The sequence below is a fragment of the Rhineura floridana genome, chromosome 7 (assembly GCF_030035675.1).
Source record: "Rhineura floridana isolate rRhiFlo1 chromosome 7, rRhiFlo1.hap2, whole genome shotgun sequence".
Lineage (NCBI taxonomy): Eukaryota > Metazoa > Chordata > Lepidosauria > Squamata > Rhineuridae > Rhineura > Rhineura floridana.
This window is the reverse complement of record NC_084486.1, coordinates 36,074,796-36,102,760: the sequence shown is the minus strand read 5'-3', so window position 1 is coordinate 36,102,760 and position 27,965 is coordinate 36,074,796. Positions and strand designations below refer to the sequence as shown.

Sequence of the window (27,965 nt, the reverse complement as noted above, 5' to 3'; positions counted from 1 at the left end):
ACAGGATAGAGGCATCTATTAAACTTGATGGGATGCCTCCAGAAGAGATGATCAGCCTACCACTCGCTATCTTCTATTCAAAATGATTCGCTGATGGTAAGGTAACACTGACTGCCAAACTAGGCTGTATCCATTGGACCACATTGAGATTGTTCACTGAAATTACTATTGCTCTGTTTAATTATCTTGCATACAGCTACAGGGTATTTGACTGTCTCTGTGTTGATTCATTCTGTACATGGTGTTACCACACATGCTAAGGACAGTGCTGATCGCTGAATAGGGAGTCATAGTTGTTTTGTTACAAAGCTGCACAGGGCTCTTGTACTGTCAATTATTGAGTACAAGTATGTTGCCTTGATTGTATATGGGGGGTATTTATTTATTTATTTATTGCACTTGTATACCGCCCCATAGCCGAAGCTTAGCGCATCCAGGAGCTTCATTGATCTGAAACATTTAAGTGTTAGGACATTCTCTTCTCCATTTCAGTGAGGGGTGGATGCTAGTTCTGACAGTCAAGTACCATTGCCCTTCGCTGCTAGCCCTTGCCAGCTACATACATAGGAGGTGGGGAAGAATTGACATGCTCTCACAACTATGGACTGTATAGAAAAGAGGCAGAGTGGACTTTTCAGCTGTCTGCTTTGAATAGGTTTGACCAAAACTATTACATTTTTCTCCGGATATAACCTTTTTGCTACATTCCAGATTCAAGCAGCTGACAAAGGTGTCCCACCTCGCAGAAAAGAGCACACCTTAAGAGTTAATATATTGGATGTTAATGATAACCCACCAGTCATTGCCAACCCATATGGATACAATGTTAGTGTAAATGAGGTAAGCTTCTCTGGTTGCTGGCTTTCTACACAGAGCCTCATGGCCGTGTCTTTTCTTTCTGTAATGAAAGTTGTTTGTGCACAAGATCTGGGTGCACCATGTTCTGTAACATATGTAGACGCTTACTTAAGAATATCGTTTGACAATGTGCTTCTAGGTCAGGCAGCAGTGCCCTGGTAGTTGTGCCCGGCTGCCAACCAAATTAATAAGATAATAGATATAATTTCTGTGCTAAGGGTTGTATCCAGTGTAGCCATCCTGTTCACACAAGACTTGTGCAATGGAACTTCCCCTCACTCTCCTCCTCCCATGCCCCCCCAATCTATTTTGTGGGTTTCCCCAACTCTCTGGAGCAGATTTCTAGGGTGTGGTGGTACGCAGGAAAAGGAGAGGGAGAGGAAGTTCTGTTATGCCAGCAGAAGTCCTTGCATGAATGGAACAACTTCATTGGAAGCAACCCTAAGGAAACAAAAATTCTGTTTGAACATTTTTATAAAAGTACTTGATGTACTGACTTTAATCCAGCTGCAGTGTTCATGACCTCTTTAGAGTTCGTATTGTATTTGCAAAACCAGAATAGAGAATAAGAGAAGCAGAAGGGGTTTAAAATGGAAGCTGTAGAAACTGAGCAACAGAATCAAAGGCCATTCAGGGAGTTCTTGTGTAGATTATCAAAGTCCCACTTGTCTTGATTAGTAGGAACCCAGCCCAAAGTTCTCTGCTTTCTGAGTAAAGTTATCATTGTTTTTCTGGGACTTTTGCTTATCCAGCTCTACCACTCTCAGCCATCCAAATGTTGCCTGCTTCCTGAAACGATTCATCCTATTTCCCCTAGGTTCCCCTTATGCCTGGAATTGTAACCCTGTATGCCTCCATGCAACCATCTCATATTTTCTTTAAGTCTCTCCTCAAAACTCACCTCCTTCAGGAAGCCTTTGTATCATCTCCTCTAGTGACAGCCCATGTACCTTGCTGTAACTAAGCCAAATTATGTGTAATTGAAATAATCACACATTCTCACTTTGCCTATCCAAGCCTCCATTTCTTCCTTCCTGTGTAGCTTCCCTATGCCTATTTTAGATTGCAAGCTCCTTAGGGTAGGGACCTGTCAATCCTGTCCTTTGTAAAGCATCAGAGATGGCATCATCATTATTTGTCTACAGTGCAATTTTGAGGTTCACGCTCAGACAAAACTGCTGAGGAATTTTGAGAAAAGCAAGAGAGGGTGAGAATATTTTTAGCACCTTTTTCAGGAGAGGCCTGCACATCTCAATTCTAAGCCTGCAGGAGATGCAGGCTACACATTTTTCCAGTTTCTCTGTAGCAGTGAGGAACTTATCAAAAAGCAGGAGCAACTTATCTTTCACTCAGCGACACATTTCTATGGTTTGCCACCTTGGGCTCCTTCTGGGAGGAAGGGCAGGATATCCATATGTATAAATATCCATATATATTGAATTCCCTCAGCATTCCCTCAGTTCTGCCTGAGTTATAGTTTTTCATGTTATCCCTGTATTCATTTGGAGCATAATCCACCAGGAAAGTCTCCTAAGGTCCTGTTGAAGTAAACAAGTGCTGTATAAGAGTACTGTTGTGCTTTTCTTGGGCTCCTGTTTGTTTCAGCAGGGACTGTATGTATGACCCTTTTGATCGATCATGCCCACAAGGGTTGAAATTGGACAAATAGCTGTGATATGATAAAGTTCTCCCGTCAGCACATGAGCTATTGTGGAGAAATTATCCTTCAAGAGGATTTTGATAGTAAAGTAACACAATATAACCAAACATGATTGCTGCACAAGTTGATGTACGTTAGTAGTTGTTGCTTAATCCCAAATCCACACCTCATTTTTATGGCATTGTTCTACTTTTGAGAGAAGTGTTCTTTAATGTATATGTCTAAATAACAAAGCCTGACTAATTTTCACTTCTTCCCATACTATCTCCCTTTCTCTGGGTACTCACAGAATGTGGGTGGAGGCACTGCTGTGGCTCAGGTGCGAGCAACTGACAGGGACAGTGGGCTCAACAGCGTCCTCTCCTACTACATCACTCATGGGAATGAGGAACTGACCTTTCGCATGGATAGAGTGACTGGGGAAATCGCCACCCGCCCTTCCCCTCCAGACCGTGAGAAACAACAATTCTACCATCTGGTGATCACTGTGGAAGATGAAGGCAACCCAGCCCTCTCGGTAGGTGGTGATTATGATACTACACTTTATGATTGGCAAAACCCTTGAGAATTACTGAATGCTCTTATTGTGAGATAAAGGTCCTATGAGCAGCAGAAATTTTCCTAGTTCCATCTAGTTCTGAAACTGCAAGCTTATTTTGAAAATGCTGGGTGTATGTTAGCAACTTTGTCAAATTCAATATATAGCTCATCCACATCAAGATCACATACATATACACACACACAACATATGCTTATCATAATTGTAGGGATTTATCCATTTTATATTCATGGTATCTGGTTTGTGTTGCTTGTTAGAACTCAGAGATGAAACAAAACAAGTCCTCTCTCATATCGTATGAATATGCTGTCAGTAAAATATTGTTTTTATATAGACACAGTGGTGAACAAGGATCCTGAACATAACCTTTCATCCTCCCTTTCAACACTGTGGCTAGCAATATTGACACTAAATGTACAGGATTGGGTAGGAGCAGGTGAAGAGTTAGGATGCGGGAAGGGGCACAACTTGTTTAAAGCAACTGGAATGGATTTACACCAGTATATTTGAGTTTCCTTCCTCCACTATTCCTACCTACAAAACGCTAGCTTTGCAAGATTCTTGCAAAGGCCTATCTAGTCCAGGATCCTGTTCTCACAGTGACTAACTAGATGCCTTTTTTTTACATCTGCTTTTTTAAAAATATCTCTGGAATGCTTGTTTTTGTAAGTCACTTTGAGTTCATTTTTTTTAAAAGTGACATAATGATAATAATGGAAGCCCACAAACAGCATTCTCCCTGCCTATGATTCCCAGCAACTGGTATTCAGATGCATTCCGCCTCCAGCAATGGAGGTAGAACACGACCATCATGACAAGTAGCTATCTCCTGTGAATTTGGGTAATTATCTTTTAAAGCAGTCCAAGTTGGTGGCCATTACAGAACTACAACTTGTGGGAGCAGATTCTATAGTTTAACCATGCTCTTTGTGAAGGTGTACTTCCTTTTGTCTGTCCTCAACCTTCTAACATTCAGCTTCAGTGGATGGCCACAAGGTCTAGTATCATGAGAGGAGACTCAGTTTAGATGCTCCTCTGCCACCTTTTTTATTTTAAGTGCAAACATTCTAGTTCCACTCTGGTTCAAGTGTATGATCCTTTTAACATATAAGGAACTGAAGCAAATAGATGTTGATTTGTTATTCCAACATTTGGTCCAAGTCCAACAATATTATGTCATCCTTCCTTTTAATGAGCTAGTTCATCTACTCTCAGAGGCAGAGAGCTATGCAAAACCTTTTATTCTTTCTGTAAGGACAAGACCTAATCAGTGCCTCTCCCCACTATCAAGAGGAAGCAGTTCTGAGTCTGAAGCTGCTTCACTTAGGAGATCTCTTTATTTTTAACCCTATTCACTCCTAGATTGCATGAGAGTCCAGACTGGGAAATAGAGGCACAACCCACGGAATCAGATAGCTTTACTCCAAGACATAAAGTTTGAGGGTAATAGAAACAATTTTCAGAATCCTTAACATGTGGTCTTCCCCTGCAGGGCAGCAGCAGCCAGTTCTATCCTAGATTATTGGTCACAGGAGGCAAGCGGGCACAGTGTCCCAAAACAATTCTTCCCTGCTCAGCTCTTCATGGGAACTTTCTCTCACTAAAATCAAAAGTAGGCAGCCAGATATCAGAGTCATCCCCAGCCCTTGAAAAAAGGTCAACTGAAGAGAGTAAGCAGCCGTAGCAGACCATCAATTCCCAGGCCCTTCCATTCTTGTGGGGAGAGTATCGCTTCAGCTTCAGTTTTTCAGGTGGATTAGATGTGGTAATCACAGATATAGTGGAGAAATTTTAGAAAGCACAGAAAGAAAAGAAGTAATACTGCAAACCCTATCTGTCCAGGTTTGGATGCTCTGGTTCATTGTAGTTTTCCCCACCATGTTAGAAAAATGGGAGGGGAGCAATGTCCCAAATCTAGTAAATTGATTCTACTTGTAAAACTCAGCTCTTTGTGTTCAGGGTTAATTAAGAATAGCAGAGTGGCCATCTCATCAAGAAATATGGGGCAGGGAAGTGGAGGCAGGGTATGCAAATCACTGCATTGAGGACTAGCTTTCTTATTGATGTCCTGAAGAGTTCTCTGACTTCCTCCCAGCATCTGATTTACCTGGGAACCATTCTCAGGCACCCAGTATTCAAGGGATGCATCTTCCTCACACATTGGAAGAAATCTGTCATTTGAGAGGTGAGACCAACCACATGTATTTTTGACCCTTGTCCTTCCTGGGCTTATAACATACTGCTGAGCTGGTTCAGTGGATAATTGAATTGTTTTAACATTTTTCTAAAAGATGTGGTTCTGCCATGTCTAAAGGAAGTAGTGGTGAGATCTGTTTTTTTTAAAAAACCAAACCTTCACTGAACCCCACCATATTAGATAATTTCTGGCCAGTGTCTAATACTATAATATTTGATTCTTGGGCATTTCATGTGTAGTAGCATTTCAGCATCAAATGTTTGTAACTGAAAAGATCTAGATCCATTTCAGTCTGGCTTCAGGCCTGGTTATAGGATGGAATCAGCTTTGGTTGCTTTGATGAACAATCTACACTGTGAACTGGAGATGAGAAACACACCTCTGTTGATCCTGCTGGACCTCTCTGCAGTTTTTCATACCATAGACTGTGGTATCCTCTTGGACCGCTTGACTGTGATTGAACTTGGAAGCATAATTTTAAAGTGGTTTTTGTCCGTCTTGGAGGGTTGGTTTCAGCAAGTTGTGCTGGGGAAATCCTTGGCTGTTGACCTCCTTGGTGACCAATAATTCCTCTCAGCTTGACATGGGACAACTGCTCTGTTCCATATTAGAATTTGTTTTCATTTGGTTTCAGGCTCCTCCTCAAAGTCTTAATCTCTTTCTCTCTCATTTCTCTTGTATTTCTTCTCTTGTATTGAAACACAAGCTGGGTGGCTGCTCTATCCAACAAGTGTCCCCCTCACCCCCGAATCAGACATGCAGGATATGCAGTCCACCAGTCATCTATGTCCTTGGCTTAGTGCAACTGTTCTGGGATTCATTATTTTTTCTCCATGCTGATTTCCACTGGATGTTTTGATGGGAGGCATAGAAGTTAGTGATGTAAACAAATGCCCCTCTTACAGTATATTTGCACATCTTTGATACCATGAAATCCATGTTGTGTTCCAGTTCTGACTAGTAATAATGTGGTCCAGGTGTTGATGTTCTCTGAAATCTATTATTTCTGGGCTCCTGCTGGGAGGAAGGGTGGGATATAAATCAAATAAGAAATAAATACATAAATAATATTATGCTTTGCTTAATAATAACAGGGAAGTAGTCTGTGTGTTTGCATTATTTGTTTACAAGCTCATGGGCTTTCAGGAACACTTCGTGCAAACAAAAAATGCAAAGCTTCTTACTTTAAACACTCCCCATTTCGGGGCATCTCATAGCCACTTTTCTTTTTCTTAATGGATTTCTGATTTTCATGTGTCTTTTAAACTAGAATAGATACTAGTACCTTCTGAGGTGCATCTATACAGTGGTGTTGGGGGCCCCCACGTTGAGATTACATATTCAGTATGCTTGATCCCTAGAGAGACTAATGTAATCCTATGATCTCTACTAGTCCAGTGTGAAACCACAGCGTAAAACATGTATACTTGGAAGTAAACTTTACTGTGTTCAGTTTTACTGTGTCCTACTCCCTAGAAATTGTGCTTAGGACTGCAGCGTAACTGTGTCAATGTACAGTATACAATTAAAATGGGTGTCAGTTGCAGTAAAACTATACACTACTTTTGCAGTGATATTTTCTCTCACATATGATCCAGCACTGTAGCATGAAACCAGCTGTCTGGATATCACCTAATATATCCTAACTCATTGACTATAAATTTGTGGAATTGATTGATTGAGGATTTGCCTCATTGATTAATAGACTGCCATTTGAATGTAAGCATTAGATCCAAATGAATAATACCTTTTGAGCCAATTTCAATTAATCATTGGCCTTCATTCTTGGGTTTCTCCTTGCTGTCCTTCCTAAGTACTGGGACCAAAATAGAGTACCAAATAGGATCCCAAGAATGATAGGCTAATACCTGTACCTGATCTTGCCTCAAAAGTTTATTCCAACCTACACTTTTTATCTAGAAACACTTAAGGTGGCAAGCACTCCTTTATTTAAATTTAGTTATGTTACTGGTCATTACCATTACAAAATATATTTTGTTATTTAACCCTAAATATCCAAACATAATTTTGTTTATTTTAAGTGTCTCCAAAGTCCACCTGGATATTCCCATCTTGTCTAAACTCCACTTCAGTAGGAGGTTTGGCTATATTTACATACAACTCCATAAGGGGGAGGGATATTTAAACCTGGCGATTCCAACTAACAAAGGCTTGTGTACAGTAAGAGGAACCGAGGGAACGGCTCTAATGAGGCCCAGTAATAGTCTTCATAAAAATGTAGGAAGGAAACCAGGCCATAAATCACATGGTCTTCGATCTCTATATACTAATGCCCAGCATATGGGAAACAAACAGCATAAACTTGAATTCTTAATACAGGAGAGTTAATATGACTTGATAGGTACCTGAAAGTTGGTGGGATGACTTCCATGACTGGAATACAGCAACTGAAGGATATAACTTGTTCAAAAAGAACAGAAGGAATACAAAGTGAGGTGGAGTTGCTCTATATGTTAAAAATATATATCCCTGCACAGAAATACAGGAGGGTGAGCCTGGTAGCTCCACCGAGAGTATCTGGATTAAAATTAATGGGGCAAGGAATAAAAGGAACATGGTAATTGGAGTCTAGTACTGACCACCGAATCAAGGAGAAGATGAGGATGAAACTTTTGCAAAGCAAATTGCCGATGTTTTGAGGAGGCATGATGTAGCAGTGATGGCGGACTTCAATTACCCCTACATCTGTTGGGAGACAAATTCTGCCAAACACAACCCCTCCAGGAAATTCCTGACTTATGTTGGAGATAACTTTCTCCTACAGAAAATGGAGGAAGCAACTAGAGGATCAGCTACAGTATCCTTGACTGGATTCTAACCAATAGAGATGACTTGGTGGATGAAGTGGGAGTTACGGGAACTCTGGGGGAAAGTGACCACACTATACTTGAGTTCTTGATTTTAAAGGAAGCAAAAGCTGAGTGTATCCATATGCATACCGTAGACTTCAGGAAAGCCAATTTTAATAACCTCAGAACAATGGTAAGTAAGGTTTTATGGCAAGCGACCCTAATGAGAAAAGGAGTCCAAGATGGGTGAGAGTTTCTAAAAGATGAAATTCTAAAGGCACAATGGCAAGCAATTCCATCAAGGAAAAAAGGGGGAAGACAGCAGAAGATGCCAATGTAGCTTCACAAAAAGCTTAGAGATGACCTGAAAACAACAAAGGACACATACAGGAAGTGGAAGGAAGGCCAGACCACAAAGGATGAGTACAGACGGGTAGCATGGAATTGCAGGGATGGCGTCAGGAAGACTAAAGCTGAGAATGAGCTGAGGTTAGCGAGAGATGCCAAAAGCAGCAAAAAAGCTTTCTTCAGGTACATCCACAGTAAAAGACAGAGAAAAGAAATGGTGGTACAGCTAATCAATGAGGATGGCAAAATGACAGATGACAAAAGGCAGAAGTGCTCAATTCCTACTTTGGCTCAATCTTCTCCCAAAAAAGGCTCTATGACCCTCCTGGGAAGTGTGGAGTTGGAAGGGCAGGATGGCAGCTTGAGATTGATAGACAAATGGTCAAAGAATACCTAATCATTTGGAACGAGTTCAAATCTCCAAGGCCCGATGAACTGCATTCCAGAGTATTGAAAAGGAACAGGCTGAAGAACTCTCGGAACCACTGTCTATTATCTTTGCGAAATTGTGGAGGATGGGTGAGGTGTTGGATGATTGGAGGAGGGCTGATGTTGTCCCTATCTTCAAAAAGGGGGAACCGGGGAACTACAGACTAGTCAGCCTGACATCTATCCCTGGGAAAATTCTGGAGCAGATTATAAAGCGGTCAGTCTGTAAGCACCTTGAAAACAATGCAGTGATTACTAGAAGCCAACATGAATTTATCAAGAACAAATCCTGCCAGACTAATCTTATCTCATTTTTTGACTGGGTAACCTCCCTGGTAGACTGTGGGAATACTGTGGACATAATATATCTCAACTCCTGCAAAGCTTTTGACAAAGTGCCCCATGATATTCTGATTAACAAGCTAGTTAAATGTGGGCTGGATGGAACAACTATCAGGGTGATCCACAGTTGGCTCCAGAATCATACACAAAGAGTGCTTATCAATGGTTCCTTCTCAAACTGGGGGGTGGTAACAAGTGGGGTACCACAGGGTTTGGTCCTGGGCCCAGTGCTCTTCAACATTTTTATTAATGTCTTGGATGAGGAGGTGCAGGAGTGCTTATCAAATCTGAAGATCATTCAATTCATCTTTATTACAGGGCCACAGGCCAATGCAAGATATACATTTAACAAAAAACCAGAATGTACTTTAAGACATATAAAAATGGTTAAAATACAATAAATGCAGTTTATTAAAATGGAATTGAGATGTTCCTCGTGTGTCTGAATTCTAAAAGGCACTAATTATTGGCCTTGGCAAGTTAAAATACTGGTCGTTACATCCTTAATACCTATTTGGGTTTCGAGATCGAATCAAATTCTAAAAGATATCTGGCTCTTAGTTTCATGGCTGCGGACACAAATAGAGCTACCTTATGTGTCACTTCAAAATTCTGATCGGACATTAACAATAATATTTTGTCAGTGGTCGAAGCCATTTCGGAGGGATCTACCCACTTGGAAATAAGATTCATTCTAAGGTTATGATAGATTGGGCAATCTAGTAGAATATGTGGGAAGTCCTCCACCTTTTGAGACCCGCAGATACAATGTCTTTGTTCTTTAGGGACATTAGCAATTCTCCCTTCTCGTTCTGCATTAGGCAAAGTGAAAAATCTAATTGAGGTAAATGCATGTCTAAAATTGCTTGGCAAGGCTATTGTAAGATATGGAGAGCAAATGTGATCAGGTTTAAATCTCCAATACCATGGGACAGATCTACAGTTAAGTAGGGATAATCGGTCTAAATATTCACAGTGATGGATAACTGCCTGTCGTAGATTCTTATCTGAACCAATGGTATTAAATTGGTGAATAGTTAAATGGTATCTATGCAATAGATTTTCAAGTATAGCGTCCCATGTTTTTTTAGAAGCAGGGTGGGTGAGGCATAGATATAACAATTCCTTATTTTGTAGATATGGTATGGATCTCATGAATCTCAGAAGAGCTAAATGAATGTGAGCAGTCAGCGGAGGGAGACCAGTTTCCGCTCGAAGCATTGCAGAAGGGGTTCCTGGGGGTAAGGTCAATAGACGCCTGAGGAAGTCTGTTTGAATTGTCTCTAAAGATGATATTGATTCCATGTTCCACCCCCATATCAGAGCTCCGTAAAGGACCTGAGGGATTACTTTGGCCTCAAAAATTTTTAAGGCAGAGGTGACCAAGTTACCCCCTGTTGAGCGGTAGAATTTTAAAATGGCTCCCGCTGTTTTTGCTGCTGATTGTTTAATAAATTGTAGTTGGGTCTTCCAAGAGAGGGTATCTGAAAAAACCACTCCCAGGTACTTAAATATCCGACACTGTTCTAATTGTTGATTGTACATTGCCCAACGGTGGCTCGCATGTCTTCTTCCAAATACTAGGACTTTTGTTTTTTTGTAGTTTATTTTCAGTCCCTCGGTTTCACAGAGATCATGAAGTCGTCTCATTAGCTTTTTCAGGCCTATTGGGACTAGAGAAAGGAGAACCATATCATCTGCATAGAACAGTGTTGATATCTTCCTATTTCCAATTGAGGGGGGAAAATATTGAGGGTCAGTTAGATCAGATATTATGTCGGGTAAAAATAGGTTAAATAATAGAGGTGCAAGGGGGCACCCCTGCTTTACACCCCTAGTCACTAATATCGGACTTGTCATGGCTCCGTGATTATTCACTCTAACCTGGGCAGAAGTGTCTCTATACAGGGCCCTTATTAAGAATAATAGTCGATGGTCTATGTTCATATTATGTAATTTGGACCAAAGTTTACCTCTGTCCACTGAATCGAATGCTACGGCCAAATCTACAAAAGCCGCGTATAGATGTTTTGTAGGGCCTGTTATGGCCTGGTTTGCTATGAAGTGAAGAGTTAGTTCATGATCAACCGGGGAGGACCCTTTCTTAAAGCCAATTTGTTCAGCTGGTATAATACTGTTTACATTTGCCCATTGTTCTAGTTTTGACAAGAGAAACTTACTATACAATTTTAATGCCACATTTAGTAAACTAATGGGGCGGTAATTAGATGGGTCAGAGGGGTCACTTTTTTTATAAATTGGGACAATTATGCTTCGTCTCCATCCATCCGGTATTATGCCTAGTTCATTAATCTTCGAAAACAAATGTGCCAAAATTGGTGCCCACCAGTCAGGAAAATTTTTGTATATTTCAGGAGGAAGATAATCTTCCCCAGGTGATTTTCCATTTTTCAGTGAGTGTATTAGTAATCTGATTTCATCGGGGGATACCGGAGGCCACGGTGGGAGGTTTTTGATATCCAAAGTTATATGATCATGTTGGAAAGGTGATACGGAGAGGTAGAGACTGCTGAAATGGACATGCCAGGCTGAGGTTGAGATTTGTTGTTGGTTCTTATTTTTGGTTGAGCCCATTCCCAATTTAACCAAGTTCCAAAATAAACGCTCTTGTTTTGAAGATACCGCGTTTGCTAGCTTCTGCCATTGGGATATTGTTTCTTTTGTCTCAAGAGATGTCTATATGCCATCTTTGATTTGAAAGCTGAGGCTAAAGATTGGTCGCTTGGATGTTTATGTAGTAGTCGTAGTTGTGTTCTAAGCTTCTTTTTCGCGACTCTACATTCAGAGTCGAACCACGTAGAGGGGCGGAATGGCCTTTTGGAGTTCGAGGTTTTTTGGGTCATGGCAGAGCTTGGAAAAGTTACTTTTTTGAACTACAACTCCCATCAGCCCAATCCAGTGGCCATGCTGGCTGGGGCTGATGGGAGCTGTAGTTCAAAAAAGTAACTTTTCCAAGCTCTGGGTCATGGTGGGGCTAAGCATTGAGAGGATATTCTGGAAGGCTAATAATGGATCTAAGGTGCCTTCTGATATCCCTTGGCGAATTGTTTGGTATGGTTTTTTACCTAATTGGGTTGCTAAGTTATCTCTCAATCTTTCTGACCATTGGATTCTTTTCAAAATTTTAGAATGACTCTGCATGGAAGGTAGGGTGGTAGAAGGTTTAGAACAGCTAATACTTAGTTGTAAGGGGAGATGGTCGCTTTCTGTTCTACATAGGACCTTAAAGTCAAGATGGCGATCGGGTAAGACTGCTTAGTCAGAAGCTCCGTATCTGGCACTTTCCTTTTCCTTTCTTCCTAAACTGCCGGCTGCCAATTCTGCTTTACAACATTCATAACATCAGCAACAACTAACTGTAATGAGGGAATAACAAGACTAATAAGACAGATAAGAGATTAAAGAACAGACCTGTTATATCTGACCTCTTTATCTATCCCTTTGGAGTGCATGTTATTCATAGCTAACGAAGCTGTATAGCTGTGGGCTCTCCCAATTAGTGAGTAAGACACTATGGTCCAAACGAGAAATGCGGGGAAAGCCCTTCAAAAGACAAATTGTAAACAGAAGAAAATGGAAAAGAAAATAAAAAAGGTAAAGAACAAAACCTTGACTCATGGCTGTGAGCCCCCAGCTCCACAACAAACTTCTGCTTCCTCTCCAGATTTAAAGGGCCAGCCTCGGATCACCCAGTTCTACGATCCTAATAAGAATGAGCCTCTGCCGAAACCCTTCGTCATTAATACGACTGATATAAACAATGACTGGTCAACTACCTATATACCCACTGAAGATTTTAAATACATAGCCGAAAATGCTCCTAGTCTGGCAGAGGAAATTGCGAAAGCGGGACAATCTGTTCACAATACCATTCTTATGATGATGAACCTACTCTGAGTCCTTATCGGAACAACAATATAGCGGATGAAACCAACAGTTTAGTCGAACAAAAGACCTTGGACACGATACCTAAGGACATCAATTCTTACAATTTGCCAAAGGTTCCTACTGACACATGGAAAGAACCTAGCCCAGACACAACTAAAGAAAAATCACTGACCAATGGGAAAGAAAGAAATTTGAAGATCATACAAAATTGAGAGGGATAGCTAACACCTTGGAAGACAGAAACAAAATTCAAAGGAATCTTGATAGGCAGGAGCATTGGGCTGAAAACAACAGAATGAAATTTAACAGGGGTAAGTGCAAAGTTCTACATCTAGGAAAAAGAAATCAAATGCACATTTATAAGATGGGGGATACTTGGCTCAGCAATACTACATGCAAGAAGGATCTTGGAATTGATATTGATCACAAGCTGACTATGAGCCAACAGTGTGATATGGCTCCAAAAAAGGCAAATGCTATTTTAGGCTGCATTAACAGAACTATAGTTTCCAAATTGCATGAAGTATTTGTTCCCCTCTTGAGGCCTCATCTTGAGTACTGCGTCCAGTTCTGGACACACTTTAAGAAGGATGCAGACAAACTAGAACAGATTCAGAGGAGGGCAATAAGGGTGATCAGGGGACTAGACACAAAGCCCTATGAGGAGAGACTGAAAGAACTGGGCATATTTAGCCATGAGAAGAGAAGACTTGAGGGGAGATATGATAACACTGTTCAAGTACTTGAAAGGCTGCCACACAGAGGAGGGCCAGGATCTCTTCTTGATTGTCCGAGATTGCAGGACACTGAATGTAGGCTCAAGTTACAGGAAGCCAGATTTCAACTGAACATCAGGAAAAACTTCCTAACTGTTAGAGCGGTATGACAATGGAACCAATTACCTAGAGAGGTAGTGGGTTTTCCCAGCACTTGGAGGCATTCAAGAGGCAGCAGGACAGCTATCTGTTGGGTATGCTTTGTCTGGATTCTTGCATTGAACAGAGGGTTGGACTCAACTTTATAGGCCCCTTCCAACTTTACAATTTTATGATTCTATGAACCCTATGAGTTGTCTCTGCACTGTACCAAATTCCAAGAATCTATACCAGTTTTCCTATTCTTATTAATAGCCTATTCACATTAGACTTCCTAGAGGGATGTCATCTGCCAAGCTAGAGGAAGTTCTCTTGTCCCATCTCCTTGAAGCATATTTTTTTGTTCATAACATCAGAAAAGAGGATAATTGAATAGGAATTGGTTTGTTTTGGTTATTAAGATGCCATAGCATGACTAACTGTGGTGGTGAAAACAGGAATGCCACAGTTTTAAAACATTAAAAGAGGAAACAAAATAAAGGAAGTATGGCAACTTTTTACACATTTTCGCCCTTCATATTTAGTGGTTTATTTACTGCTGAGTGAAGTTGTAGTGCTGAACAGCTGCTGAACATTAAGATGTGCTAACTTCTTACCAGAACCTTGTTGAACTGAGGTGAGGAAATGGCCTTAGTCAGCAGTACTGGGTGCACAGTGGTTTGCATCATGCTATACTAATTTTAAATCCTAGGAAGCTTAGCAAAGACACGATTTTTAACAGATTTGATCAAAGCATTTTTTTTCTGGTACAGCTTTCTATCCATCTCCAATGAGGAATTTTCTCTGGAGCCTTCATATGACCTCATCATTGAAAATATATTCCCAACCTCCAGTGCCTACCCTCTTTCTATGGCTTTTGATGTAATTTGTCTGTTGCCATGCCAGTTCACATTATTTAACGATCTGTAAATATGATTAATTTGCTTAACTGGGTACAGAATTTGCATTTCCTTGATGCAGCATTCTTGAAGGAAAAAAATCCAGTGAAAATTTAATTTGGGACACTACTGGGATGAAGTGTGGACTACCTCTGTGTATGCTGCAGTTTGATATTGTAGCCTTGGTTCACACTCATACCGTCATTTTCCAAATATCCAATTCCAATTTACTCTGTCTTCGTAATGTTTCATGGAAACATCCTAATCTTATTAGAACCCTCAGTATCAATGAGTGTGCCAAAGTGCATTGGAGGAACACATTTTTTACATGTAGAGAGTCCCAGCTTCAATGCCCAGCATCACCAGTTAAAAAGATCAGGTAGCAGGTAATGGGAAAAGACTTGTATGAGACTCACTGCCAATAGTGAGCTAGAAAGACCAATGGTCTGATTCAGTATAAGGTAGTTTCATGTGTTCATATGATCAGCTGTGTAGCTTGAGAGTGTTGGAAGTCTCTGGTCTATGGATTCTCTTGGAGTTCTTGCTGAATATTGCTCATGACCATTTTTCCACTGCAAAAGGGATACATGGGCACAATAAAACTTTGTCTCATCAATCCATTTTAAAACAAATATAAAAACATTCAGATAGTCCACCAGAGCAGTTGGTATGTGAACATAGGATAAGCAATCCCCAGCCCAGCCTTGCTCTACCCTCCCTCCCTCCCTCTCTCTCTCTCTCTCACTCTCACACACACACACACACTCTTCCTACCAGAGGGCACAAGCAGGATGACTTTAAAAGAATGAGGTCCTCTCCAAACATCACTAATAAGTCTGTTTTCTTTTTCTTTCATCTATGTTTAAATCATGGGGTGTTTTAAATGCATTTTTAATGTTGGAGAATTTGTACACTCAATTTTTACTAGGTATGTCCTGTAATGTTTAAAAGGGTAAATACTGATAAGTATTTTCTGCATGAAACCTTGTCACAGGGAACATTCAACAGTTTGGTTACTTGATCATCTATATCATCCTACCAGCTACTAAGGAGCACTTTTAATCATACTTCTGCATTTGGCTGGGGAAGCCGAGGAATGGTAAAATTCTCCTCACCATTTGGGAGGACAGTATGGCTTTTCCAAATGTCACACCACATAGTAAATTGCATCTGTGTTCATCCAAAGTCAATAACATATCTACACATACTCCAAAGAAACATATCTCTGAAATAACCAGTTTTATATTCTGCACTGACATATTTAACTGTTTGATCTACTAATAATGTATATTCCCAAACTAGTTGAAACATATGCATATCTTACCATTCCAAAGATCTCTTTGATCAATCAGTCTATTTTTTACAAAATCCTTTATACACTTTAGGGGCTTGAGACAATTATTTAGCTGATCTGGCTGTGACCCAGGAAACATTTTTCAAATTATTATAGCCACCCAAGTGGTGGATACAGTAACCAATGTGACTCAATATACTTTTTATTATGGTCTGACTTTACTGGGAGTTGTTGCAAATAACCCTGAAGGCTCCCATCTGCTTCACTGACATAATTCTAAGAAGACGAGGTAATAGATTCTGCCAATAAATGATTATGCCTTCTTCCAGTTGTAGTATATTTCACTTTTCTTAGGATATTAAAATGGCATGCGTGTTAAACCACACCCAGTGCAGCAGCTGTGTTTTTAATGGTCCTAGGCCAGCCCATGAGCCTATCATGGCTTCTATCCCTGACGTTGTCTTAAGAAAGAATGTTGCAGAGTTGAAACACCAGTGGTGTTACAATAGGAGGACTAGCCATCCACCTACATGTTTCCCATTCTTTCTAGGGGCACCCATGTTTTAGGGTGGAATAAACAAGAAAGAATTATGTTTTATTACACAACTAGCCTAGGTCTGGGTGGGAAACCCTCCTTGTGTTCTTTCGCCTGTGGCAGGCAATTCATACCTTTTTTTTTCTTAAGCCATCTTAACTGCCCACATTTCAGCTTAATTTACTTATGGAATGCAGGAAGAAGTAACAATGCTGGCGCAGAGGTGTTTAGCAATATTTTTAAGTGATTGCAATGATTTTTGTTCATATAATTTTTTAAAATAACTATAACATACCGATAGACTATTTCAAACAAAAATACGCTAAATACACATTTTGTGCATTTCAATTCTTATGTGAGGTCTATCTTGCAAGTGCATGTGTTAGTTCCTCTTTACAAACTCATGTGACCTGGAAGACTTAATGCAATCTACCAGTGAATGTGGTGTGATCAATCAAAAAGCCCAAGATGCCTTGCCTTACCTTGCAATTTTCATTGTGTGTTATGGATGTGCTAAATGGACGGTGAAACCAGATTAACATGAGCTGGTTAAAACATGCTTCTGAGCTAAGTCATTTTAAAAGTATCCACGTGTGCACTATCTTTAAGAGATAACCACTGCATTTCTGATAGAAATTGGATTAGATTGAAATACTATATTCAGATGAGTTTTTAAAGTCACAACTGTCAGATCCTGAGTCTGTTCCAAAATCCACTTCTTAGCACATTTCTAAAATAGGTCTGAATTGCTTTGTAGTAGTAGACGAGATTTGACTTCCATCTAATTTTTGATACTCTAGCACACTTATGCTTCACTGACTATTTTGCTGCACCACCCTACTTACAATTATAGGTGTGAATATACCACTATACGTGAGAAGTTAAAACACTGATTCATAGAAGTTGGTTAACACTCCAGCAAAGTACTGAGTTTTTCATGTTGTATGTGATCTTTTGAAGCCAAGATACAAGCAAAATATGCTGTTGCTGTGCCAAAATGGTACACTTAAAAATAATATATATACAATATAATCTGTATAAAGAAAGTCATAGCCTGCCTAAAATGCTTTTTCTGAAATAAACTTTTGAAGTTGTTTTTTTTAAAAAATCATATTTCCAAGGGACATATTTCCAAGGGACAAGGCTTGCAGGGATAAAATTATTAAAATCCTTGTTCAGTTTTTAAGGCTTTCGGTGGTAATTTTCATAATTCATCGCACCTTGCTCCAATTAGAATTTAAAAGTTTTTTCTCAATCTCTTCTCCAGTCTTCTACACACAACGTAATATGTTGTAATAGCATCCACTCTGTGATGTAAAAGAAAAAACCCAGCAGAATTCCAGAAGGTTTCAATACCTCAATGTCTTCCAGAACTTATTTTCAGCCTTCAAATATTTAAGGAGTACAGGAGTAAATTTAAAAGTTAGGACAAGCACCAAGTTTGTTCCCCTTAGAAATATGCTTGCTTTCCCCTCCTGCCTCTCTGTTTTTGTTTGTTTAATGCAACACACAAAACCTTGTTGTCAAAGATTCAGTGAAAGACATTCTTCTTGGGAAACTTTACTATACATTTGTCAAGTTTGGTGAATCAGGAACAGGCTCTGAAAAACATAAATAATATTTGTTAATATGTTTTTTCTGTATATTTATGGCTGCAAAGTTATTTAGGTGTAGCTGTGGGTTAGGTACTCCTTGGGAAACTTACTGTGCTCACTCCTTAACTCCTCATGAAGCTAATAAAAAAAATTGCTTGATGAATGAACGCAGGTTGCTTCTCACTATATGCTAACATTCATAGTCTGTAAAAGCCTTTTGCTGGAGCCATCTACAGAACAGTCTTTGTATACAGAATCCACAGAACCAGCCACATTCACACCATACATTTATTCCACTATTATTTCATTTTAAAGAGTCATGGTTTCCTGGAAAGTGTAGTTTGTGAAGGATACTGAGAGTTCTTAGGGGACCCCTGTTCCCTTCACAGAGCTACAATTCCCAGAATTTCCTGGGAAGAGAGACTGATTGCCAATCTCTCTTCCCAGGGAATTCTGGAAATTGTAGCTCTGTGAAGGGAACAGAGGTCTCATAACAATTCTCAGCACCTTCACAAACTACAGTTCCCTTTATTTTTTATGGGAAGCCATGACTATTTAAAGTGTAATAATTGTGGAATAAATGTTTGGTATGAATGTGGCCCAAGCGGTTAAGAAACATCTCAAGATTCCCAGAGCCCTCCTTTCCTACCAATACCAGGGGGATTGAATCTAGCTACTAAAATGGTTATATACAGATGTTTAAATGCTCTGCTAATGTGAGCTGACAGAGGTTTAGTCTAATTTCCCCCTTTTTTTCTTGTCCTTAATGCAATTAAAAAATCAATAATAATAATAATAATAATAATTTGGTTCCTAACCAGAGATCCAGTTGCTGGCTATTCATTACACGTGTGAAAATAACTGATAAAAGAAGCACTTAGGGAGCCAAATGGTGCTGCATACCCTTGATTTCCCCACATTTCTGAGCATAAGGCATGTGAGAACATGTAGAGCTGCAGCCAACAGCACTCCCCACACCCTTATTCTGGGACAAAGAAAGCACAGGGAGTCAAAAGTGCATGGCAATGGGCAACTTCTGAACAGGAAGTTATTCCATTTATAATCATTCTCAAAGTGGAAATTATTCACCCTTGACGTACATATATATATTTACTGCTATGTCTCTCTTTCTCACACACACACACACACACACACAGAGGATAGTTACCCGGTGATGGGAAGAAACTCTCCTGGGAGTGGGGGTGAGAGTGGAGTATTTGGTTCTGAGAGAAGATGTCAGCCTGACTCCAATAACTGGCGGCTGGCCATGTGTAGTAGGCCCATTGAAATAATGTATGCATCGTATAGGTTTATAAAGTTAAAAGTTTTGCCCCGCTTCAGAATTGGAGAAAAGGTATTTTAAAAAAGACAAGTGTTCCTGTGCCCATTCTCCCCCTCCAGGAAGTATGGACGTACAGCCAAGATAGTAGTTTCTAAAATCAACAAGTGTGAATTAGAACATAAACAGTAAACAGAACAGGAAATACCTTTTTAGGATTTTCTGAATAGCCAGCAGTAACCTGGCCAATTCATCTATGAATTGATATAAATCTTTGGGGACATCTGTGTTTATGAAACAGAAATCTATGAGAACAGAAAGGTGTTTGTAAGACTGTCCCATGAGAATGTTTATGACAAGTCTGTGGGAATGAATTCGTGAGAAAAGATTGAGGGAATAGCAGATGATGTAGTTCTCGATCAGATGATCTAGAGATGGGAGACTATAAAGAGAGATCACAAATGCAGTTATTTACCAGTCTAATGGACTGGTCATCCTGCTGTCAGTTTGCCTAATTGCTGAGTTTTATTCTGCATTTTAATTGAGCTCCCATGGGTAAGATTTAAACTGTCATTCTTTTATATATGTATGTGTGAAACTATCTAGATTGTATAAGAATGTATTGCATTACTTAATAATCTTGGGATTTGTGTTGTATGATCAGTTCTGATTTATTCATTTACTGGTTAGACCAGACTAAGTAAGCTCATATATATACTCATATAGAAATGTGTAGTCAATAAAAAGCATAAACTCCTTCCGCTGTGGAACTCTGTTCTTTTTTATCCTGATTTATTTATTTATTAAACTTGTATACCGCCCCATAGCCAAAGCTCTCTGGGCGGTTTACAATAACTAAAAACAAATACAATTTAAAATACATCTTTTAAAAACAATTTAAAACACAATTTAAAAATTTAAAACAATATAGAACACATGCTAAAATGCCTGGGAGAAGAGGAAAGTCTTGACCTGGCGCCGAAAAGATAACAGTGTTGGACCCAGGCACACCTCGTCAGAAACATCATTCCATAATTTGGGGGCCACCACTGAGAAGGCCCTCTCCCTTGTTGCCATTCTCCAAGCTTCCCTCGGAGGAGGCACCCGGAGGAGGGCCTTTGAACTTGAATGTAGTGTACGGGTGGGTTCGTATTGGGAAAGATGTTACATCAGGTATTGTGGTCCCAAGCCGTGTAAGGCTTTAGAGGTCAAAACCAGCACCTTGAATCGAGCTTGGAAACATAAAGGCAGCCAATGCAAGCGGGCCAGAATCGGTTTTATATATTCAGACCGTTTGGTTCCTGTTACCAATCTGGCTGCTGCATTTTGCACAAGCTGCAGTTTCCGAACCGTCTTCAAAGGCAGCCCCACATAGAGTGCATTGCAGTAATCTAAGTTAGAGGTTACCAGCGCATGGACAACTGAAGCCAGGTTATCCCTGTCCAGATAGGGATGTAGTTGGGCCACCAACCGGTTGGTAGAAGGCACTCCGTGCCACTGAGGCTACCTGAGCCTCAAGTGACAGAGATGATTCTAGGAGAACCCCCAAGCTACAAACCTGCTCCTTCAGGGGGAGTGCAACCCCATCCAGGACAGGTTGGACATCCACCATCCGGTCAGAAGAACCACCCACTAGCAACATCTCAGCCTTGTCTGGATTGAGCCTCAGTTTATTAGCCCTCATCCAGTCCATTGTCGCAGCCAGGCACCGGTTCAGCACATTGACAGCCTCACCTGAAGAAGATGAAAAGGAGAAATAGAGCTGTGTGTCATCAGCATACTGATGGCAACGCACTCCAAAGCTCCGGATGACCGCACCCAACGGTTTAATGTAAATGTTGAACAGCTTGGGGGACAGAACTGACCCCTGCGGAACCCCATACTGGAGAGTCCAGGGTGCCAAGCAATGTTCCCCAAGCACCACCTTCTGGAGGTGACCTGCCAAGTAGGAGCAGAACCACTGGAATGCAGTACCTCCCACTCCCAACTCAGCCAGTCTCCCCAGAAGGATACCATGGTCGATGGTATCGAAAGCCACTGAGAGATCAAGGAGAATCAACAGAGTCACACTCCCCCTGTCTCTCTCCCGACAAAGGTCATCATACAGGGCGACCAAGGCTGTTTCTGTGCCAAAACCAGGCCTGAAACCCGACTGAAATGGATCCAGATAATCAGTCTCATCCAAGAGTGTCTGGAGCTGGCCTGCAACCACTCGTTAAAGGACCTTGCCCAGGAATGGAACATTTGCTACCGGCCTATAGTTATTAAGATTTTCTGGGTCCAGGGAGGGTTTCTTCAGGCATGGTCTCACTACTGCCTCTTTCAGGCCGCCAGGGACCACCCCCTCTCGCAGGGAGGCATTAATCACCTCCTTGGCCCAGCCGGCTGTTCCATCCCTGCTAGCTTTTGTTAGCCAAGAAGGGCAAGGATCCAGCACAGAAGTGGTTGCACGAACCTGTCCAAGTACCTTGTCAACGTCCTCAAGCTGTACTAACTGAAACTCATCCAAGAAATCGGGACAAAGCTTTGCTCTGGATACCTTGCTTGATTCAGCTGCTATTTCTCCCTAGTCCTGACAGATTTCTAGTGAGGGTTTCCTCTTAAAGTCTGTATTAGATTTACTGCTGAGGCGCAGCACGAGTCTAGGCGAGTACAGTTGCTTCATACAAGGACTTATGCAGCCTTAGGGTTAAGGGATAAGTGAAGAACCCTCGAATCTGTGCATAAGCGCAAAAGAGATATTCAGACTATTTCAGGTGGTGACATAGCCAAGAGTCACTAGCAGGAGATGTGTTCTGAAGAGGAGTTAGATAAACTGCAGTCACATCTGATTTCCTAAATATTTGCTCTAATCGGTTGAGAAAATCATTAGACCAAGTATAAAAAACTCTGGTTTCCTCAGCCAGAGAGAGCTGGGAGGCAGGGTATGCATATATCCCTGTACCCCAAGACAGGAAAAATCTTGGGAAGACACAAACTTCAGTCATGGCACAACCATTTGCTGACAGAGAAGGCTTTTTAGCTGCTTTTCATAGCGTTGGTGGAAGAGCCTGCAGGTGAGGAATTTGTGGTCTTTGAGATGACAAATGGAGATTGGTTAACAGGATACGTGGCTGATCCCAGTGAAGGAGTTCCAGGATGTACATATGATCATGCACATGCATATGAAAGAGCAGATGGACATATTTGAGCCAGAGAAGTGAGGGTAGCTGCCTGATTGGGATCAATGCCAGTAGCAACAAGGACAACTGATCCCTGGGTTGATGAGGGGAGAAATTATACCCCATTAACTCCTGAAGAAATGCCAGCTGTAGTCAACAGAGATGATATGGCTCAAGAGTATGACGTTCTGAAAATACAATATTTAGTTATCAGGCAAGAATTGTATGCAGGAGCGCCAGCACCTGTTCTTGGCGAGTATAGGGAGGTACCCGAAGCATTACCCATACAGGTGGTTTAAGGAGTTGTGGGACCAACACCTGGTGTGAAGGATGTGGCAATGTGGATTTCCAAGAGTATGGCTGCTATAGAAGGGGTAGTCCCAATTCCATCAGCAAATATACACAAGAGATTGATGAATGCCTTAGTGCCAGCATCTTTGGCCTTGACTGAGAATGAATGTGGCAGTTGGAGTGATGCTGTGGCAGTACTCTATGTAAAGGCGCATGGACATATTGCAGCCTCTAACTTACAACCTGTTTTGGCCAATACAGCAAAAACAGAGGGAAAATGTGCCTGGCTCCAGGAGCCTACACCACTGTATATGGCATAATGAAGAGTTTGCTGAGAGGACAAGCATTAATGTTGGCAGTGCATACAGCTTTAGAAGCTCTACCAGATGACTGTAGAAGAGCAGAACAGTTCGAGGCAGTGTTAGCTTGAGCCCAGAACACCTTGAGTGTAGATCCGTTGGGAAGAACTCAGGGAGCTCGAGAGAAGGAGACTGCTGAAGAAGTTCACACTGGAAGACAAGGGCAGAGATTTGGAGGTAGAAGAAGATTGAAGTGACATGCAGGGACAAAGCTGAGATCAGTCAGCTCACAGATCTCAAGGAATTCCACAGAGGAGATATAAAGAACCACAGAGGCAGCGGAAGCTAGCCCCATCAAGAGAACCACAAGGAAGATATGAAGAGCCACCAAGAGAAAGGCTTATTATTAACACATGTTAACTGCACGTGATATGACTCAAGGGCAACCCATTCTGCCTTAAGAACTCCAACACGCCTACAAGAAATCAGCAGTGGCTGAGAAAGCAGTTCATAAAAGGTGGTTAAACTGACAATCCATGTTAGAGAATACTCCAATAACCTTTTATCATGAAGAATATTCCGGAGCAGCTGAAGACTTTCTTGACTTTGAAACCCAGCCCAAGAAAGTGTTTTTGTACCAAACGTGCCCAAATGAAGAATATGAATTCCAAGATAGAAGGGAAAAATAAATCTGCTGTAACAAGTTGTTTAAAGATACTCTGGATAGATGGCTAAATGTAAGTTCTGCAAGAATGGAAGATACCCCTTGGAGACCATTCCACCCAGTATGCCGAAATAGCTGCGCTGGAACTAGCACTCACAGAAGCTGCTAAAGATAAAGCACCTACTCTAATAAGGACTGACTCTACATATTTGGCCCAGACCGATACTGAAGATTTACCCACAAGGGTATCAAATGATTTTATGAATAACAGAAGAAAACTTTTGCCTGCAGAAAAGACAGCCATGATTAAACAGACTAATCCACTGACTGAAGTTGTGCTAGTTCCAAGACATCAGAAGTCAGAAACACTACACAAAACCGGTAACATTTTAGCAGATAGCCCAGTTTACTTCTAGGAGCAGCCATATAAGTGTTAATTAACCTTTCCTCTTTCAACAAGCCTTTTAAGTTGAGACCTATCCCAGTCTGTGTCTGTGTTGGAATTGCTTTTTAATATATTTTTTTAATGTTTTAACCCTTTTTTAAAGATGTTTTAAAAGCTTTTTTTTTTAATGTTTTTAAAGTTGTTTTGTTTTGGTGTATTTTAAGGTCTGTTTTTATCATGTTTTGATGTGTTTTTAGCACTTCTGTTTGCCGCCCTGGGCTCCTGCTGGGAGGAAGGGCGGGATATAAATCAAATCACAAATAAATAAATAGGGCTCAGTAACAGCTTTAACAGGCAAACAGAGATTCTGTGCTAGAATGTGTAAGTGGGTCTACACAGGAATCCAATAGGATATCCAGAAAAGAATGACTATTGTTTGAAAATGTTATGTGCATAATTGAGAAACCTGATGGCATTGTAAGAGTTCTCCCTCCTGTCATAGCACACATGAATTTACGTGGTTGTACCCCACTAGATATCAAGGGGCTGACACCAAGCTAAGAGCTCTCAACAATCTCATTGGGCTTGCAATTTCCCAAACCTTGCACTCAGATCAGGGAGCATGCTTCACCTCTGCTGGACAGAGAAGAAGGGATTAAAGAGGAATTCAGCGCATCTTTTCACACCCCAGAGCCCTGGGACAGTGGAACATAAGGTCTATGGGATAAAAACATGCTTTTCCAAGTTGTCAGCCAATAGACCTCAAAAGTGGTACACCCTAATTTCAGATGTGCAAATAGGAGTGAACAATTTGCCCAGAAGCAAGGATGGTAGAACTCCATATTTTTAAGGTATGGTGTACAAATGAATCTTCACTTCCAGCAAACAGCAATTCCTAAACTGGGGGAATTAATTCAAGAAGAAGAAGAATTACCAAGAGTCCAGCCCTACATCTTCGATGGAAGTCTCCCCAACCAATGAGAGTCATCAATCTACAAACGCTGTTAATTGAAGGCCAGAATGGACAAGAAAAAATAGTGTCCACAGATAAGAACTCCTGAACTCCATCAACTACCAAAAAATGAAGCTGAGGCTAATAAGCAGCTGCCTATGCCTGTCCAAGGTCAGTTATTCAATTAGAAGAACCAGTGATAGTAAGATGTGAGTGGTGAACATGATACTTAATAATATGTAAATGACCAAGGTGAAAAAAGAGTGAAGAGACATAAAATCTAAACAGCTGCACAGTAAGTTTGGGACGAGAGACACAAAATCGTTTGTTGGGAGAGACTATTAGCTACAAACAAGTATCTAAGAGACCACAATGGACAGAAACAACCAGGTACTGAATGAATATTATTATTAAAGAATTTATTAGAGTAAGGAGACAGTACAGAGGAGCCCTGATTAAGTCAGAGTCTTGCCAAGACTTTAATTTGTCTCCTCTTGATTTAGCAGGGGTTCTCCCTATGCGAAATTGGCCCTAGATTCAATAATTAACTGCAATGAGAATCCTGTGCTCCTACCTGTAAACAATAGAGGAATGGTTCCATTGGGCAGAATAGAATTACCAGAAGATAGAGATCAAGTTGTGAATGCCATGGTCCAATTAATTCAACTCTCTGGAAGAAATGTAGTATGGCACATCATAGAGAATGCAACTCATATCTCATACCTGCAAGCATATCTATATAATGTACCTGTAGCTATATATATTCACTGCTATATCTCTCTGTCTCTCTCTCTCACTCACTCACACACACACAAATTGGATAGTTACCCAGTGATGGGAAGAAACAGTCTCCTGGGAGTGGGGGCGAGAGTGGAGTATTTGGTTCTGAGAGAAGATGCCGGCCTGACTCCGATAACTGGCGGCTGGCCATGTATGTTAATTGTGGCCTGGCTTTGGATTCCGAATTAATGGTAGGGATGGCCTCAAAGACAGGATTCTCAATGCCATGGACATTGCTGCAAAAAAAAGCACAGATTCAGGACACTAACCAGAATCACTAACCAGAATCTCATTCATCTCTCCACCTCCCCAATCTTCTTTACTTTGATGGAAAACAAAATAAAATTTTAGAATACTGCTATTTCTGCATTTGTTATACCAAGGGGAGGGGAAAAGAAGAACTGATGTTCTAACATGTGTTCAGTGCTGACTGGATGACGATTTCGATACTTACTAAGAACTGAGTCAGCTTCAAACCAAGTAGAGGTCTATTTTTGCTCAAAATATTTTTATAAAGCCAAGTTTCCAGCACTATTTCTTAAAAATATAGTAACTATTCTCTGCTTATGTCAGTAGTAGCACAAAGATTAATTTTTACCCTCCAGTGTCTTGTTTATCCATACAGTTTTGGTTTCTCAGTGAAACTGCACAGCCAGAAAAGCAACATTGCTTTAGTCAGTTCATTTTAGAACAAAGGGGGCAATATTTTTATTAATATAAGCTACAGAAAAATCTGTTAGCCGATAATGCTAGAGAAATATGCATGTTAGATTGTCCTCTGGTTAGGTGAGCTTGTAACCAATTTACTCTCTTTCAGAACAAAAATCAAGTACATAAAAGTTTATTTTGTACTGAGAATGTTGCATTATTTGGCTTATAGGATGAGGTTCATAAACGGATTAGGCTGACAATGGATATGTATGTAAACCAGTAATGTATAACCAAGTTCAGCAGAAGGTAAACCTTGGGTAGAGTACATGGATGAAGGGTCAAAATCTTCTCCCTCTTTATTGGCTTGCTGTTGCCAGCCTGCTGAACGCTCCATACTGGCATGCTGCCTGTTGCAAAGAGACTACAAGAAAGATATGGGCAGTGCAGTCAAAGTCTATGTGGCAAGTTCCCCTCCATCCTAAAGCTAGCCATGAAGAGTGTTGGCTAGAGCTATAGGGTTTCTTTTAGCTAACAGTAGAACACTGTTGAGTGGTAAGTGAAACTGTGACCCACAGGCTTTCAGCCATCTGCTGCTAAGGAAACATGGAACATATAATGTTATTTCTATGAATACTCAGTTGGTTGCCAGTTAGCAATTTAAAGTGCTGCTTTGATTTTTAAAGTCTTAAATGTTGTAGCCCAGGGTTCCCCTCCATCCTAAAGCTAGCCATGAAGAGTGTTGGCTAGAGCTATAGGGTTTCTTTTAGCTAACAGTAGAACACTGTTGAGTGGTAAGTGAAACTGTGACCCACAGGCTTTCAGCCATCTGCTGCTAAGGAAACATGGAACATATAATGTTATTTCTATGAATACTCAGTTGGTTGCCAGTTAGCAATTTAAAGTGCTGCTTTGATTTTTAAAGTCTTAAATGTTGTAGCCCAGGGTATCTCAAGGAACAACTCAACCCATATGACATATCTTAACCTTCACTACATCAGCATTCTTAGATCAACTTTAGAAACTCTACTCCAGACACCAACATCTAGGAAGGTTAGTTTGACATCTGCTAGGAGTAGGGCCTTCTCATCAATGGTATCTTTCTTGTAGAATTCCTTTTCTAGGGAGGCCTGCTAAACACAAACCTTTCAGACTTTATGAAGAAGACTTTTGGGATTGCTGCTTGATCTTGGTAGGCTGCTGCATTACTTTGGGCT

General features: G+C 40.7%; 2 protein-coding genes and 1 long non-coding RNA gene across 17 annotated transcripts in view; 1 reads left to right on the top strand and 2 right to left on the bottom strand.

The window, feature by feature from the left end:
* Positions 1 to 27,965, top strand: part of CDH23 (cadherin related 23) — a 785,528-nt gene that overhangs the window by 664,433 nt on the left and 93,130 nt on the right. For all 14 annotated transcript variants that reach the window (XR_009763949.1, XM_061635238.1, XM_061635232.1 and 11 more), the window contains 2 exons: positions 712 to 840; positions 2,808 to 3,035. Coding sequence is in view for 13 of the 14 variants with exons in the window: in XM_061635238.1 (XP_061491222.1) it covers positions 712 to 840; positions 2,808 to 3,035 (357 nt within the window). In the remaining variant the exon portion in view is untranslated. The remainder of the gene's footprint in view (positions 1 to 711; positions 841 to 2,807; positions 3,036 to 27,965) is intronic.
* Positions 4,259 to 15,552, bottom strand: LOC133388834 (uncharacterized). Of its 2 annotated transcripts, none has more exons than XR_009763947.1 (3): positions 12,636 to 15,552; positions 7,641 to 7,695; positions 4,259 to 6,291 (listed from the first exon to the last, which is right to left on the bottom strand). It is a non-coding gene; the product is annotated as an uncharacterized LOC133388834 (long non-coding RNA). The 2 variants fall into 2 exon arrangements; XR_009763948.1 differs by having other exon boundaries at positions 12,833 to 15,552.
* Positions 17,598 to 27,965, bottom strand: part of VSIR (V-set immunoregulatory receptor) — a 41,337-nt gene continuing 30,969 nt past the window's right edge. Inside the window, exons 6-7 of the mRNA XM_061635228.1 lie at positions 26,149 to 26,336; positions 17,598 to 18,295 (exon numbers count right to left, since the gene is read on the bottom strand). Coding sequence (XP_061491212.1) covers positions 18,258 to 18,295; positions 26,149 to 26,336 — 226 coding nt within the window. The 3' untranslated portion in view covers positions 17,598 to 18,257. The remainder of the gene's footprint in view (positions 18,296 to 26,148; positions 26,337 to 27,965) is intronic.